The sequence below is a fragment of the Rhipicephalus microplus genome, chromosome 4, assembly GCF_043290135.1.
Source record: "Rhipicephalus microplus isolate Deutch F79 chromosome 4, USDA_Rmic, whole genome shotgun sequence".
NCBI lineage: Eukaryota > Metazoa > Arthropoda > Arachnida > Ixodida > Ixodidae > Rhipicephalus > Rhipicephalus microplus.
In genome coordinates, this window is record NC_134703.1 from 186,625,724 (window position 1) to 186,644,046 (window position 18,323).

The 18,323-nt window shown below is 49.2% G+C and overlaps 1 protein-coding gene across 1 annotated transcript in view; it reads left to right on the forward strand.

Annotated features, from left to right (window-relative positions):
• The first annotated feature begins 240 nt into the window (after positions 1-240).
• Positions 241-18,323, forward strand: part of LOC119172561 (FAST kinase domain-containing protein 1, mitochondrial) — a 90,316-nt gene continuing 72,233 nt past the window's right edge. The window contains exon 1 of the mRNA XM_037423720.2: positions 241-639. Coding sequence (XP_037279617.1) covers positions 370-639 — 270 coding nt within the window. The 5' untranslated portion in view covers positions 241-369. The remainder of the gene's footprint in view (positions 640-18,323) is intronic.

Sequence of the window (18,323 nt, forward strand, 5' to 3'; positions counted from 1 at the left end):
TCAGTGTTTCGAGACTGAAAATTGGTTGTGTCTGTGACGCAACCTCCTCGAGATCATAGGTTGTGTTTAAAGCAAAAATAACTCATTATAATAGTTATAAAGTGTTTTATTTTTATCTCAATTGTGATTTTGTCATGTTTTTTAACTCTTAAATTTGAAGTAATGGCGTTTTAAACGTTTTAAATAGCACAAAATTTAGTTTGTGTTTTGCCAGTTCTGCGCAAGCCAGAACCAGTTCAATCCAAAGCAATACGTTCGCAAAAAGGCGTCCGCTCGCTTAACAACGTGGGTCGCGCATGGAAACTGTTTTACGTTACAGCGAGGATCGTCACCGTTTGACGTTGGCATGGTGGTGCTTTCCTCTTTTCTATGATAGTCCCTGTTGCAATGAATGCATTTTATCGGCATTTTATAAGCGCATTGCGGTGCGTACCGCCGTCCACTCGCATGTGTAGCGTGAGGCGGGCTGTGCATATTTCAGCTAAACTGAGTTGCGAAGACCATGACCTTGATAATGGAACATCGTCCGACTCGGAAGAACTCGATGCACTCTTAGCAAAGTACCCTTACAAAACCGTGCTTGTACCCGACGTTTCGGACACTCGGCTCCAGCGCCTGTTGTCCTCGGAGACACCGTCGGTAAGTGCTTGCACATTCGTCGCACGCTCGGTTCAAACGTGGTGGTTTGTTTGCAATCCTTCACAAAAATGTGTTCGAAAGGCATTTGAACATCAAAAATGAAAACTAGTGTGGCATCCTATTTCTGTAGCGGTGAATATCAAAGGGCGTATGCCACTTGTATTTTATTTTACAAGGCGTTGACAGCGTACCTACTGCGCTTCTGACGTGGCTGAAGGACATAGAACTTCAGCCAACCGCCACGGAATTCGTTTTCCAGCCATTTTGTGTGCGTGTATATAGTGTACACTGTCGTCATTTATGAAAAGGAACACGCGAACGCGTGGCCTTCGCTCTGCGGCGGCTGCCTACTGCACATCCATGGAGGAGGGAAAAATATAGAAGAGGCCATGACGTCATATTCGTGAAGCCGCCGCATCGCAAACACCCGCACTACCTCCTAGCGGAAAAGCAGATAAACAGTTCGCGATTTGCGGCGAGCATCCGCCGCAGCGCCCTTGGAAGCGGCGCCGACGGAGTGATAGGTGTTCTCTGCCGGCAGCAAGCCCATTCACGAGTACTGCTTCTTTTGCGCGTTTTTAGGAAAGCTGTGCGATGCCCAGCTGTAGTGTATACTTGGTGCGAATCGCGTGCTCCGCCGGATGTACCTGGTGGCACTTTTCTCGTATGTTCGCTTCACTGTTGATCAATAATGCGTGGTATTTGCATGCGGAGCTCTTAGCTGTACGCTCCGTTGGTTTTTACTCTTTGTATCAACTGAGAACACACGCAAACTTTTGTTTTTAGTGTTGTAGGCATCGTGTCGCGTTTTTAGAAGTTTTGTCGTTTATACGGAAGGACAATAAACTTTTCTTCTTATCGGACCAAATGTGTATGTATTGTACAATGTGCACTCGCTGCGTGTTAGTTGTGTGCGCGCTGGAATTGCACGCTTTACGTGCACGATCGCATATACAATACAGTGGTGCCTTCTTACCGATGTGAAGTACGTCAAGTACTAGGCTGGCGTTGCACGGAATAGCTACCAAGCAAGCTCTCAAAATCTCGCATTGCCACACTGACACTATATACGAGCAAAGAACTGCTAATCGGCCCATAGATAAGAAAATCTGGCTAAAAAAAAAAAAAAAAAGGCCTTACGGCGAGCAAAACGTGTAAGTCACTGGCGGGTGAGTTCGAATACGATGGTGCAGGGGCTGAATTCTTTTGATTACCACACGTACCGGTGCTTTCTGTGCTGCTGCACAAAAACATTCCACAAAGTATTTCAGCATGCCGCACTCGGGCCTGCCATGCACGAACAGTCTGGGAAAGGTGCGCTCGCAACATTTTACTGCACGCAAACCATACAATATGTGCTAAGTTTACGCCCGGACTATAAGTCTGCGCAGAAGCGAACCAGCGCTGAGAGCACGCCGCGAAGCGTCTGCTGTTTTGTTTGCCCCATAAATTTGACGTCACTTCCTCCACAGTTCTCGCAATGCATTGGGATAAGATAGGGCCTCTCCTCAGTTTTTCATTCCTCCATGGCACCATCAACCCACAGCAAAAGGAAACGATGATGGTGATGATGATAGGTGGTTGTTCCCTTTGAATCGGGTGGTCACAGTGTGACCTGGCAGGTAAAGCAAAAGAAAAAAAGAGAAAAGAAGGCGTGCAATAGAAAATCTCAAAAAAGACAGCGGGCACACACTTCTCACAAAAGTCTTTTTGCACTATAGAAGTGCCATGTCTGTCCTGTCAGTCTCTATTGCACTGTAGCCTTCCACCTCATTTGTAGATGAGCTTTTGTTGTCGACACGACAGTGGCATCATGACCTTCTGCTGCGAATCCGAGCGCTTGTCGCAAAATGGTGCCCTCTGCTGGCCGCGAAGAAAGACGGGCACAATCCAGAATCAGCTGTTCAGCCTTCTCGTTCGTTTCAGCGCAGCAGGGACAGATAGCAACTTGGACCTGCAGGTCCTGATCGAAGTGGCGACGGTATGTGAGTGTATGTAAGGCTCCTGCATGTGCTTCAAACAGCAAAGCACTGTTTACACTGTTGTCATAGGGTTTTTCCCTGCCTAGTTCAGCCTTGTGTTTGCCATACATCCGCAGGGTGGACTTAAGCAGTACTACTTCACCATTGGGCGCTTTCCACCTCTCGGAATAGAGTGCACATCGAACGTGGTGTGAGGCCCTCGGGCGAGCCACTGTTCGTTTCGCCCAAGAAGCTGAATTTTTCGCGCAGCCGGTGAACTCTTTTCGACCACTGGGTCCGAATACCCTTGCGGGGAAGGTACCGAAAAATGCGCCTGGCCCTCCGGGAGTCGCTCAGACGCTGGAGGCGGGCCTCCAATGCTATTTTGCTGCACGGCTCCGTGGCTTCGAACGATGACCAGCCGATGTCAGCCTGGACTGCCTTCGTGGCCACTCTTCCATGACAGCCGAGGGCCATGCGGCCCACCTCTTTCTGTCCACGCTCTAGCCATTCGCGGGTGCTCGTCCATAGGCACAGGACAGCGTTCACGAAATTCAGGCAAGGCACTTGTACCGCCTTCCATAGCTCGCATACAATGACATACCGATTAAAACCCCACAGGCAGCACTTCCGTAAGGTGCTGATCGTTCGTTGTGACGACTGCCTCATCTTGGGCTCGTGGAAGTCGTAGCACTCTACATTGCAAAGTGTCACCCCAAGGTATTGGTTCTCGGTGCTGCGAGGGATAAGCTGGCCATTCGGTAGCACCAGCTCACGTTTGTCTGCTGGCCCAGAAAAGCGCAGTACCGCCGATTTTTTCGCATCGAACGTCAGTTTCAGCGACGCCAGATGGTGGGCCACGTTCACTTTCAGTGTCATCTGTTGCCAAAAAAAATAATGAGTTATGGCCGGTAGACAAGTGCTGCTAGATGGCACTCTCTTTCTGCTCACGCCTGCAGTGTGTAGTCCACTGCCAACATATCAAACATTGTGCGCGACCACGAAACAAGCTGCAGTAATCGCCCGATATCGCTCGCTGCACCAGCGATGAGGGAAGGTAATCTAGCAGCGCTTGCCTACCGGCCATAACTCGTTATCTTGCTTGGCCATAGATGACGCGAAAAGCGAACGTGCTTTCTTCACTTGTCGGTTGACAGCGCGCAGGCCACGCGTTTGCGTGTTCCCTTTCATAAAGAACGACAGTGTCCAATAGCACCATCAACCGACAAGTGAAGAAAGCACGCTCACTTTTGGCATCATCTATGGCCAAGCAAGATAACGAGTCATGGCCAGTAGACAAGCGCTGCTAGATTAGGTTCCCTCACCACTCGTGCGGCGAGCAATATCGGGTGATTACTGCAGCATGCGCCGTGGTCGCCCACAACGTTCGAAATGTTGGCAGTGGACCATGCACTACATGCGTGAGCCGAGATGGAGGGCTATCTAACAGCGCTTGTCTACTGGCCATAACTGGTTTTTTTTTTTGGGGGGGGAGGGGCAACAGATGACGCTGAAAGCGAACGTGTCTTCTTTAGCTGTTAGTGGATGGTGCTGTAGGCAGCCGCCGCAGAGCGAAGGCCACGTGTTCACGTGTTGCCTTTCATAAAGAACGACAGTGTCCTACAGCACCATCAACCGACAAGGGAAGAAAGCACGCTCACTTTTGGCATCATCTATGGCCAAGCAAGATAACGAGTCATGGCCAGTAGACAAGCGCTGCTAGATTAGGTTCCCTCACCACTCGTGCGGCGAGCAATATCGGGCGATTACTGCAGCATGCGCCGTGGTCGCCCACAACGTTCGAAATGTTGGCAGTGGGCTATGCACTACATGCGTGAGCCGAGATGGAGGGCTATCTAACAGCGCTTGTCTACTGGCCATAACTGGTTTTTTTTTTTTTTTTTTTGGGGGGGGGGCAACAGATGACGCTGAAAGCGAACGTGTTTTCTTTAGCTGTTAGTGGATGGTGCTGTAGGCAGCCGCCGCAGAGCGAAGGCCACGTGTTCACGTGTTGCCTTTCATAAAGAACGACAGTGTCCTACAGCACCATCAACCGACAAGTGAAGAAAGCACGCTCACTTTTGGCATCATCTATGGCCAAGCAAGATAACGAGTCATGGCCAGTAGACAAGCGCTGCTAGATTAGGTTCCCTCACCACTCGTGCGGCGAGCAATATCGGGCGATTACTGCAGCATGCGCCGTGGTCGCCCACAACGTTCGAAATGTTGGCAGTGGGCTATGCACTACATGCGTGAGCCGAGATGGAGGGCTATCTAACAGCGCTTGTCTACTGGCCATAACTGGTTTTTTTTTTTTTTTGGGGGGGGGGGGGGGGGGGGCAACAGATGACGCTGAAAGCGAACGTGTTTTCTTTAGCTGTTAGTGGATGGTGCTGTAGGCAGCCTCCGCAGAGCGAAGGCCACGTGTTCACGTGTTGCCTTTCATAAAGGACGGCAGTGTACACACACACTCACCCAAATATCATGTAGCTCGATTAAAAAAAAAAAGAGCACACCAAATGTTCTCAATTGTGCACAATATGCACACCTTCTGCATATTGTTCTCAGTTACTGTAGTAGTCGCTACCAATTTTTTCGTTGAGGAGGTGCAGTTAAATAGCCTTAATTTTTTTTATAACTCGCCATATACTGAGTGCCAATGAGGCGTATATAGGCATGTTCAAGTGACGGCTGACAACGTACAAATTGCGTGCACAATTTTTTTTTTGTCGATAAAAGAAGCCTGTTAAATCTAAAAAAATGACACGGGACTATACTGCTGCACAGATTAGGTAGTAGTGCTCTCAAACAGGACCCCTGTGAGGTAACAAGTCAAGACTACGCTGCCACCTTTTGTGTATTGGACTATTGAACCACACCGTTGACAGCATACAAGGAGCAGATTTCTTTTCATCACTCAGTTTGCGCTCAGGCTACTGGCGAAAAAACCCGTGGCTGATGACACTGGCCTTGGTCACGCCTGACGGCTTGTACGAATTCAATATCATGCAGTTTGGACTGTGTTATGCAACCACGACCTTTGAGCGCATTATGGATACCATTTTTTGCAACTTAAAATGGCACAAGTGCTTGTGCCATTTAAGCTGTGCAAAAACCATGGCATCATGGTTTTTGCTCTTTATTTATCCACACATCTCCAACGTCTGTGGCATTTTGATGCTTTTCAGCAGCAGCATGATCAACCTGGCTATGTCCACTGCAGGACAAAAGCCTCTCCCATGATCCGCCAGTCAACTTGGTCCTATCCTTGCTGCTGCCCTTTTATACCCGCAAACTTCCTAATCTCCCTCTCACCCGCTTGCCTTCTCTGGGAATACAGTCAGTTATCTTTAATGACCAGCGATTATCCTGCCCAAGCACTTCATGCCTGGCCCATGTCTATTTTTTCTTGATTTCAACTAAGATACACTTAACCCTGGTTTGTTCCCTGATCCACTCTGGTCGCTTTTTGTCTTTTAAAGGGGTACTGAACAAAATTTTTGCCGCCGATATTTTCAGCCAAGTTGATAAATTGGATCCTGAAACCGATAGAGACAACCTTCATTCAAAGCAGAAACTATGGTAAAATAATGAATTTAATGCGTTTTTCACAAACTGTCGCGTCGAGCGGAAGCACCGTGAACTAGAGGATGTGACGGTGGGTGACGTCAAACTCACCGGAAACTGGCAGGCCAACAATGCCAGTCATTGCCGGCGTCTTTTCACTCGCTCAACTTCCACTTCGGTTCTTAGAACCGGTATGAATAGCAACAGCAGCGAACAATGCTTCCAGCTGGGGCTAAGGGCCAGCACTTTTGTGGAAGGGAAAGAGAGGAGTGAAAGGACAGCTGCAGGAAAGGAAGAGGAGGACAAGAACACGTGCATCCTGAATGCGCCTCGGTGAGTTTGACGTCACTGCTCGTGCTCGCGAGCAGCCACCACGCACTCACAATCCATCAAAGGTATGGGAAATAAACTCTATTTATAAGAACAGTGGCATCTTTTGAGTGAAATTACAAAGTTTTGTCAGTTTTTTCTATTTTTGTTCAGCATCCCTCTAATGTTACACCTATCATTTTTCTTTCAAATGCTCACTGTGTCGTCCTCAATTTAAGCTGAACCCTCTTTGTAAGCCTCCAGGTTTGTGCTCCATAAGTAAGTACCCGCAAGATGCAGCTGCTATATAGCTTCCTCTTGGGGAATAGTGGCAATCTACATGTCATTATTCGAGAGTGCTTGCCGAATGTGCTCCACCCCATTCTTATTCTTCTAGTTACTTCAATCTTGTGATTCGGCTCCGTGGTTATTACCTGTCCTGAGTATATGTAGTCTTTTACAAGTTCAAGTGCACTATTACCTTTCTCGAAGCGCTGTGCTCTTCCAAGGTTGTTGTACGTTACTTTCATTTTCTGCAGATTAATTTTAAAACCTAACTTCCTGCTCTTGTATAATTCAGTAATCATGAGTTACAATTCAACTCAGCAGTGCAGTGTCATTGGTGCAGTGCAGGTTACTCAGGTGCTCTTGATTAACTCTTATCCCTAACTGTTCATATTTTAGGCCCCTGAAAACCTCCTGTAAAGACGCGGTGAATAGCATTGGGGAGATTATATCCCTTCGTCTTATACCCTTCTTGATTGGTATTGTGTCGCTTTCTTTAGAGAGCACTATGGTGGCAGTTAATCCTCTGTACATTCCTTTTAGGATGCTTATATATGCTATGTCGACGCTCGAATCGAACAACACCAACTTTCATACTGAACTTGAAGAAGTGCCGATTTGCAGCACGGCTGCTGAATAATTCAAGATATGTCGTCGTCCATTGACACAGTCCTCCCTGATTCAGCCAAGCTTCATGCAGTGGCCGAACTTCCCGAACCTACGTCCGTCAAAGAACTGCACGATTTCATAGGACTTTGTTCCTATTTTCAGTGCTCCATTTGAAACTTTGCCACTATCATATCAATGCTAAACAAGCTCCTTGGAAGTAACAGGCCCCTGATCTCACGGTTGTCCAAGTGGGACAATGCATTTGAAAAGCTGCGTTTGTTGACATCTCCTCCTGTACTGCGCCACTTTGATGTTATAGTCCCAGTGGGTGTCAGCAGGGGGCCTCAGCGCTGTTCTTGCGCAGCACAAACAAGGAATCCCAGAGTATTTTGTAGCCTATGCAAGTCGTACGCTTGCAGAAGTTGAGACCAATTACATCGTCTTGGAAAAAGAATGCCTGGCAATCATCAGGGCCCTTGTTATGTTCCACCCTTATTTCTATGGTCGCCAATTTGCTGTTGTCTCTGAACATCATGCACTATGCTGGTTGTCATTATTGAAGGATTCCATCTTGCCTACTAGATTTGGGACGTTAAACTCCACATATTAATCTTTCCCACTGGGCACTTTACTTGCAAGACTAGGACATTTGGTTGCTGTACTGCAACAGACGCCAGCATGGTGATGCCAATGCTCTCTCGCACGCCCCATTGACTAATGACACTTCGCCCTGCTCAGTATCTTGCGTTGCCGTTTTTTCCATCGGCGTTCACACCAATTCGATGCTGAACAGCCAAAGAATAAATAGACTTGTGGACTGATCCATGAGCAGCACCATTCACATCGGTGTTGCATCCCTGAGCCCACTATCTTGCCATTTATGGGGACCTACTGCACCTGCGCAATTAAAACATCAGTGGCTACTAGTGATACCCTGCAGTCTGCATTCTGAAATATGCAACTCGTTCCACTCTGATCTCCAGTGCGTGCACTTTGGGGTATCCAAAACTTATCATTGTATTGGACGATACTTCTGGCTAGGGATATACCACTATGTGCTAAAGTTTATTCGCTCCTGCATACATTGTCAACAACCAAAAGCTTAACACATGAGTCGCCAGCCAGTCTGCGACAATTACCTCGCCTGAACCATTACATTTGGTACGTGGGCATTGATGACCCAGCTGGTAATCGCTGGGTCATCGTTGCTGTTGACCACCCCAAGTGATACACCAAAACCACCGCTCTCCCAGCGGCTACAGTGCATGATGTTGCCTCCTGCCTACCCTACAGATTCCTACCGCATCATGGTCCACCCCAGGAGGTTCTCAGCAATCAGGGTCGTGTCTTCTTGTCAGACATCATCGAAGCAATCCTTAGAGAGCGCCATGCTGTTTACCACAAAACAACTACTTACCATCAGCAGATGAATGGCCTAACTGAACGCTTTATCTGTACAGTCTGCGACATGCTCTCAATGTATGTCACCGCTGATCACACAACTTGGGGTGCTATTCTGCCCTTCATCACCTACACCTGATCGAAACCTGATAAAAACCATCGAACCATCTCCGGACGTGAGGCCGTCGAGGCTGCGACATCGTCAACACAAAGTATCTTAAGGCCTACTATGACTTCCTCATACCGAAACACTGTTGGGTGTTAGGTTGCCGGGTGGTTACCTTTTTATTTTTGGGTAATTGTAGCAAAGCCTTAAAACTGCGTAAAGGGTTGCGCTCTCCAGCACCTTCTGGAGGGTCATCCTCCTCGGCCTCTTTCTCAAGGAATACTGCTTGCACAGAGTCTGATCTGCGCTTTTTCTTTTCTTGACTGTTACCTCGTTGTGTATTGTTGCTAAGTCCCGTCAAATGGATGCCTTAACAACACACACACGCACGCACGCACACGTGCACACGCAAGCACACACACACACACACACACACACACACACACGCACACACACACACACACATATATATGCGCGCCACCGACGAAATTTCCAAGGCCTCATCTTTCGCCCCTAACGAAATTGCCGTGTTTGTGGACGGTTTCGCCACAACTGCTCTTGTCGACACAGGTGCCACTATTTGTATAATCAGTGAAGTGTTATGCCGCTAACTGAACAAAGTGATGACTCCACTGGTTGAAACTTCTCTACGCACAGCGAGTTCGCAACACGTCCAACCTTCTGCCACATGCACTGCTCATGTTGGGATTCAAGGAGCGCTTTACATTGTTGAATTTGTCGTCCTTCCGCATGCGTCTCATGAAATCATCCTGGGATAGAACTTTCTTTTTGCTAATCATGCGGTTGTCGACTGCGCTCGTGCTCAACTCGTTTTGTTTCTATTCAGCACGACATTCATAGATCTTCCTCGCTCACCCAAAAAGGTGATCGTCGCCGCTGATGTTGTCATCTTTGCTTTTTCGGTCGCCGCCGTATCTCTTTTGTGCAACTCCGTTCCTGATTCAAATGCCCTCTTTATGCCGTCACAAGAATGCGCTCGTTGCCGGAACTTTGTCCCGTTTGCCGTCATAACACTTACTTGCCGATGGCTCCAGTGCTGTGTACGTGTGCAATCTGTTCCCTTGTCCCGCTACCTTATTTGCATGGCGAATGTATTGGGAGTCTTGACACTTATGATGACATCTTTCCTTTCGATTCCCCTTCTGATACGACGACTATGTCCGTGGATGCTGTCAAAGCTGCCACTGTGCCCTCACTACCTGACGAAGACGTTCTGTTGCGCAGCGTAGACACCGGCCTTACGCAAGACCGGCGCAATCAGCTCATTCAACTACTTGACAGTTTGCGCGTCTCCTTTGACCACGGGCAACCTCCCTTGGGACGTACGTTAGTTGTCGCTTACCATATCAACACCGGTCATCATAATATACTTCGTCAGCGCCCCTACCGCGTCTCGCAGGCTGAGCGTGACGTCATCACTGAACAGGTCGACGAGATGCTGCAGCGTGGTGTTATTCAACACTCACACAGTCCTTGGGCTTCGCCAGTGGTCCTCGTGCGAAAAAAAGATGGCTCCATCAGGTTTTGCGTGGATTATCGTCGAGTAAACAAGATCACACGCAAAGATGTTTATCCCCTGCCTTGCATTGATGACGCCTTGGATTGCCTTCTAGGTGCAGAGTTTTTCTCTTCACTGGATCTGCGCTCTGGATATTGGCAAGTGCCAATGGCCGAACCAGACCATCCAAAAACGGCGTTTGTGACCCCTGACGGCTTATATGAATTTAATGCCCTTTGCAATGCGCCTGCGACTTTTGAAGGAATGATGGACAGTGTCCTCAGGGGACTTAAATGGCACATCTCTCTTTGCTATTTAGAAGACATAGTTGTATTCTCGGCGAATTTTGAAACTCATCTTTCCCGTCTGGAACAAGTTCTTCAGTGCCTTAGGGCAGCCGGGTTGCAACTAAACTTCAAGAAATGTCGTTCTAGCACCCGCAAACTCGCAATTCTCGGCCATGTCGTTTCGAAAGAAGGAATATCGCCAGACCCTGCCAAACTGCGTGTTGTTGCCGAGTACCCCAAGCCTACTACCCTGAAGGAGTTCCGTAGTTTCGTAGGCTTGTGTTCCGATTTTCAGCGTTTAATTCGCAATTTCGCCTCTATAATTGCCCCCCTGACTCAGCTTCTCTCCCATAGCGCGGACCTCTCTGGCTGGAATTCCCACTGCGATGACGCATTCACGGCGCTGCGCCCGCTACTCACGTCTCCGCCAGTTCTCCGCCATTTCGATTCGAATGCACCCACTGAAATTCACACGTATGCAAGCAGCGTCGCCTCGGTGCCATTCTCGCTCAATGCAAGGATGGCTGCGACGAGTACGTTGTCGCCTATGCCAGCCGTACCCAAACGAAGGCAGAGTCCAACTATTCCATCACGGAAAAGGAGTGCTTGGCTATCATTTGGGCTAGAGGAAAATTTCGCACTTACCTATATGGATACCAGTTTGATGTCACAGATCACCATGCCTTATGCTGCCTAGCGTCCATGAAAGATCCTACTGGCCGCCTCGCTCGTTGGGCTTTATGCCTTCAGGAATACGACATCCGGGCTGTTTATCGCTCAGGACGCAGACATTCAAACGCCGATGCACTCTCCCATTCTCCACTGCCTCCTGACCTTGTCTGCTTACCAACTGCCATCTACGATTCGTCATCGTTGAGCATCACCGACATGCCATCTAAGCAGCGCAAGGATCTCTGGATCAATTCTTTGCTCGACGTCCTCTCTCACAGTTCGTCAGAAACGACTTCACGCTCCCTCTCTCGTCAAGCAAGACACTTTGCTGTCCGTGAAGGCTTGTTGTATCGCCGCAATTACGTGACGGACGGCCGTAGGTGACTCCTTGTCATCCCTCGTCATTTGCGTTCGGACATCTGCGCTGCCTTTCACGATGACCCCCAGTGTGGCCACGCTGGAGTATTTAAGACTTACTCTCGCCTTCGTCTAAGATACTACTGGCGCGGCATGTATCGGCACGTTCGCCAGTACGTTCGGTCATGCACCACGTGTCAACGACGCAAGACGCCTTCTCACAGCACTGCTGGCCCTTTGCAACCCTTAACCTGCCCAGGGAGACCATTCCACCGCGTCGGAATTGATATTCATGGTTCTCTACCCAATTCTCTTCGAGGCAACCGGTGGATTATCGTCGCCGTCGATCATTTGACACGCTACGCTGAAACACCTGCGCTGCCTGCTATCACTGCGAAAGACATTGCGTCCTTTCTTCTTCACCATCTCATTTTGTGACACGGTGCACCTCGTGAATTACTGAGTGACCGTGGACGCCTGTTTCTCTCGAACGCCGTCAACAAGCTGCTCAAGGCATGTCGCACTGTCCATCGGAAAACCTCGGCATACCATCCTCAAACCAATGGCATGACCGTACGCTTTAATCGTACCCTTGTAGATATGCTTGCCATGTATGCCTCTGACGACCACACTAATTGGGACCAAGTGCTCCCTTTTGTCACGTACACGTACAACTCTGCGCCACAAACTACTGGCTTTTCTCCTTTCTTCCTCTTGTACGGACGTGAGCCATCATGCTTCATGGACACCATTCTCCCTTACAGGCCTGATGTTTCCGAAGCGACGCCTGTTTCCAAAGCAGCTGCTTATGCCGAAGAGTGTCGTCAACTCGCTCGCTCATTTACCGGACAAGACCAATGGCGCCAGAAAACTGACCACGATGCCTCTGTGTCTAGGGTCCACTATAACCAAGGAATGCTGGTTTGGCTCTGGGTCCCATTTATTCCTCCCGGTCTTGCCCCGAAGCTTTCGACGAAATACCATGGCCCCTACCGTGTTGTGCGACAAACATCTCCTGTCAACTATGAAGTTGAGCCCCTTGATCCATCTTCGGACCAACGCTGCCGTGGGCGTGAAATAGTACATGTATCACGCCTCAAACAGGGCTATGACCCCCTTGTCGTGTCATTTCCCTAGGTCGCCAGGTTGGCTCCTTTCTGCGTGGGGAGTAATTATACCGGAGCATAGTGGCGCCAGCTCTGTGCCAGCGTGAAAGAAGACGTTGACGTCCGTGTGTTGCTCGTGCTTGCCGGGTTCCTGTCTGTACCAGCTTGTTGCGGTAACGCTTCTTGAATAATAGCCTGTGTTTTTACGTAACCTCACTCGTTGCATTATATATATATATTGTAACGAACAAATATAGTGCCGGAAGCTAAAACAGCTATTTATTAATGGCGAACTTGTGCCCGTCAACTAAATACACAAAGGTTGTGAGCTCACTACTCAAAATCTCGTCAATTTCTTCTCTTGTGTCTCGCCTCGAGCTGCTTCTCGAAAAACCGCCAGCGTTCCTTTTCCAGCGCGTGATGTGGTGACGCGTGCAGCCAGCGTTGCATGGCGCGTTTATCTTGGCGTGTTTGGCTTGTCAGTTGGTGTGGCAGAATTCATAAGAGCAAGAAGCGGCGCAAGACTTCGGTAGGTGCCTAACAACATGCGGCATTAGTCCCTCTCCCGAAACGCATCGTCCCGATGCGTACGCTGACGTCGAACAGTTTTGTAAAGGAGTATTTATCTGATGTGTGAGCACATTTATCAGTTGTCTCGTTCAGTGCCTTTCGTAGTACGGTTTCATTCGTACTACATGTACGACTTCTGGGCGATTCCTGCGTCAGTTGAGCACACTTGCCCTTCAGGAATTACTTCGTAGTTTAGCGTGCCTAACCGGTGAAGTACTTTGTAAGGGCCGAAATAGCGCCGCAACAGTTTTTCCGATAGGCCAGGTGCGCGTATAGGCGTCCACACCCACACTTTGTCTCCGGGGTTGTACTGTACGTCTCTCCGCTTCAGATTATAGCGACTTGCGTCGGAGTCTTGTTGCAAAATGATACGATGTCTTGCCAATTGCCGTGCCTCTCCTGCCCTTTCTATGCAGTCGCTGATGTGTGGGTCACTCTCATTCGAATCGTTCACAGGTAACATCGCGTCCAAGGTCGTTGTGACTGTCCGACCATAAACAAGTTGAAATGGCGTGAAGTGTGTCATTTCTTGTACTGCGGTATTGTGTGTCATTTCTTGTACTGCGGTATTGTGTGTCATTTCTTGTACTGCGGTATGTACGCAAATGTTGCATAAGGCAAAATACTGTCCCATGTCTGGTGCTCAACGTCCACATACATCGAGATCGTGTCGGCGAGAGTTCTATTAAGCCTTTCGGTTAATCCGTTTGTTTGCGGATGGTATGCTGTAGTTCTTCTATGGTCGGTGTGGGTGAGCTTCATAACAGACTGCATCGAACGGGCAGTAAATGCTGTTCCTTTGTCTGTAATGACAACCTGCGGTGCGCCATGTCGTAGTACAATCTGAGTGACGAAAAACTGGACTACTTCGTCCGTCGTTCCTTTCGCGAGAGGTGATGTCTCAGCATATCGAGTCATGTAGTCTGTTGCTATAACAATCCAGCGCTTTCCCCATGAAGAGAGAGGAAATGGACCAAGCAAATCCATTCCCACTTGCTGAAATGGCCCTTTTGGTGGCTCTATTGGTTGCAACAGAACCGCTGGTTTCGATAGTGGTATTTTACGTCTCTGGCAATCCCGGCATGACTTAACATAATGGTGCACCGAATCCCTTAATTTCGGCCAATAATACCTCTGGCGAATTCTGTCCAAAGTGCGACTACTGCCCATATGGCCAGCCGATGGGTCGTCTTGACACGCTTCTAAGATATCTGCTCGCAGTGATGATGATACAAGAAGCAGAAACGTCTCACCGGTGTTTACGAAGTTGCGCTTGTATAGGACGTCGTTCCAAAGGACATAGGATGTCAAACCACAGACGAAAACTCGTGGTACCTTAATTTGGTGACACTCCAAGTATTGGATAAGCGGGCATAGTTCCGGTTCCTTTCGCTGAAGACGAGCCATCTCCGACACATTCAGAACTCCAAGAAATGGGATGTCTTGTTCTTGGTCAGATGATGGAGACTCAACAGGTGCGCGAGACAGGCAATCCGCGTCATTGTGCATGAGACCAGACTTGTAGACCACAGTGATGTCATGTTCCTGCAGACGCAGGCTCCATCTAGCAAGTCTTCCTGAAGGGTCCTTGATGTTTGCCAGCCAACACAATGTGTGATGATCATTGATTGCTCGAAACGGTCTGCCGTAGAGGTATGGGCGAAACTTGATGATGGCCCATATAACTGCGAGACACTCTTTCTGTCGCTGAGTAATTGGACTCAGCATTCGATAGAGTGCGGCTTGCGTAAGCAATGACCTTTTCTTCTCCATTCTGCCACTGAACGAGGATGGCACCGAGGCCAACGTTACTCGCGTCTGTATGTATGTCTATGTCGGCCTCTTCGTCAAAATGGGCAAGTATTGGAGGAGACTGCAAACGGCGTCGCAACTCTGAGAAAGCCGCTTCTTGTTCCTCCCGCCAAGAGAATGGTACATTTTCTTTCGTTAGCCGTGTCAAAGGCTCAGCGACCTTAGCAAAGTTTTCAACAAAGCGTCTGTAGTAGGCACATAGTCCCAGAAATCGTCTGACGGCCTTTTTGTCTTGCGGTTTCCGAAAATTTTCAGCTGCTGCAATCTTTTCCGGGTCTGGGCGGACGCCTTCCGCACTAACTATGTGCCCGAGGAACCGAAGCTGACGAAATTCAAAGTGACACTTTTCCGGTTTGATGGTCAGTGCTGCCATGCGAATGGCATCCAGGACCATTCTCAGTCGGTGGACGTGCTGCTCGAAGGTAGAAGAAAAAACCACTACATCGTCGAGGTAGACGAGACACGATTGCCACTTGAGTCCGGAGAGCACAGTGTCCATCATTCTCTGGAAGGTAGCGGGAGCAGAGCACAAACCGAAAGGGAGCACTTTGAACTCGTATAGTCCGTCTGGGGTCACAAACGCCGTCTTCTCGCGATCTCGTTCGTCCACCTAGATCTGCCAATATCCACTTTTTAAGTCCAATGATGAAAAGAAGTGAGCATTGCGTAACTTATCCAAGGCATCATCGATCCGTGGAAGTGGGTAAACATCACGCTTTGTGACTTGGTTTAGCTTTCTGTAGTCAACGCAAAACCGCTGAGTGTTGTCCTTCTTTTTGACTAGCACTACCGGTGATGCCCACGGACTGTCGGATGGCTGGATTACATCATCGTTGAGTATTCCCTGCACTGTGTTCTTGATGGCTTCCCTTTCTTTTGGCGCTACTCGGTATTGGCGCTGATGCACAGGTCTCACGTGTTCTTCGACCACGATACGGTGCTTTGCGACGGGAGTACGTCCGACTTTCGACGAGGTGGAGAAGCACTCGGCGAACTCTCTGATGAGGTCAGCAATCTGCTGCTTCTGAGATGACGAGAGTTCTCTGTCAATGTCTACTGACTGGAGTACGTTATCTACTAGCTCTGAAGCTTTATCAAGAGTGCAAACATCTGAGACTTGCACGTACTCATGCAGCGATGCTACGGATGTTTCCTTCGCAACATGCTGCAGCTCATTTCGAAAGTTAGTTAATAGGACACAGGCACATCCATCACGAAGGCTCACCAGGCCTCTTGCCACGCATAGTCCTTTTTCTAGTAGCAGTCCGATGTTTTCGTCAGCTAATCCGTCACAGTCACGAAGAACTTCACTCCTCACAAGAACGGTCACACTGGAACGTGGCGGCACGGTTACATCTTCGTCCACAATGCGGAGAGGTAGAACGATTGGTTTCTCCGCATGACAGAAGGCGATGGCATTCTCCGTAGAAAACGAAACCTGGGACTCTTGCAAGTCAATGACTGCATTGTTTGTTTGCAAAAAGTCCATACCTATAATCAGTTCCCGGGAGCACTCAGGAAGCACAATAAAGCTGCCGACATACACAAATTCTCTTATTCCTATCCTTGCGGTGCATAACCCCACGGGACTAACTAAGTGCCCTCCAGTGGTATGTATCTGAGGTCCGGTCCACACAGTCATCACCTTCTTAAGCTTCTTTGTGAGAGCATTACTGACAACGGAATAGTCTGCGCCAGTGTCTATTAGCGCAATGGCCTCGACGTCGTCGATCGTGACTAATATCTTGGAGGTAACGTCGCTACTACTGCACTTGTCCGTCGTTGCGTAACTGCCACCGTCCTTTAGGGCTAACAGTGGAGGGTCTTCAGTTGTCAGTATATCAGCGGCCTCACCTCCAGAGGTCGCTGGCTATAGTTTTCCCGCCGCGGGCTAAGTGAACGTGATCTTCGGAGATTTGATGACGGATGAGGACTCGGCGACCGATAGCGCATCGGTGCTGTCGAACGCGACTCCCGTTGTTGGGATCTTGAGGTGAATAGCGTGACGACAAGTATTCTTCGATTTCGTAGGGCCGTTAACCGTTCCGTGGGCATGGTGCATTGACTGGAAAACCACGCAGCCCCGCTCGACGATACTCGCATGCCCGGTAAAGGTCACCTGCTTCTCCGGAGTGGTAGCAAAGGGGCCGCCGGTCTACAGTGCGCCATACATCGCTCTTACGTGGTCTTGCTTCTGGCATTGGTAGTGGCGTACTAGGAGAAAACGTCGGAGACATCACAGCAGTCGCAGCCGTCCGATTCATGCGTCCGAGGTCCTGTCGTACAGCTTAGGCGTACGACAACTGAGGCGGAGGCTCCGGTTGTGCGCGCTGTAGTACCTGAGGTTGTGGTTGTAGAACCGCTTGCCGTACTTTTTCGCGCACAACGTCGGGAAGTGAGCAAATCGCTGGATGAGCTTGAGTCATTTGTATTTTCTGGAGTTCTTCCCTTACGACAGCCCTCACCATTTCACGCAAGAGGTCAATGCTACTCGTGAGGGTTGTTGACGCCGCGCTAACAGATGAGACGCTTACGTCCCTGTTGTATTGGCGCGAGCGCTGCTGCAGGGTCTTTTCTATTATGGTCGGTCGCCTATGATCTGAACTCAGCAAGAGAGCACGGTGGATTACGCACCAGGCCTGCAAAAAGCTCCTCCTTCACTCCACGCATCAGGTGCCGCAACTTCTTTTCCTCAGCCATGTTCGGGTCGGCCCGGCGGAACAGTCGAGACATGTCTTCAATGTACATGGCAACGCTCTCGTTGTTCCGTTGGTTTCGCGTCTGAAGAGCGGCCTCTGCCTTTTCTTTGCGGTCCGTGTTTGGGTACGTAGCAAGAAACTCTCTTCGAAAGTCGTCCCACGATAATAAGGACGCTTCGTGGTTTTGAGCCACGTACGTGCAGAATCTTGCAGTGCCACGTAGATGTAGCGAAGTTTCCTGTCTTCGTTCCAACCGTTCAGTCTGGCAACGCATTCGAAACCGTCGAGCCAGTCCTCGGAATGCTCGAAAATATCACCGTGAAATACCTCAGCGGGTCCATGACGATATGCGATGGAAATGAAGTCGCTTGGGTGGCCATTGCAGGGGCTTCGGAACTTACGTCCTCCACTGGTCTCGAAGAAT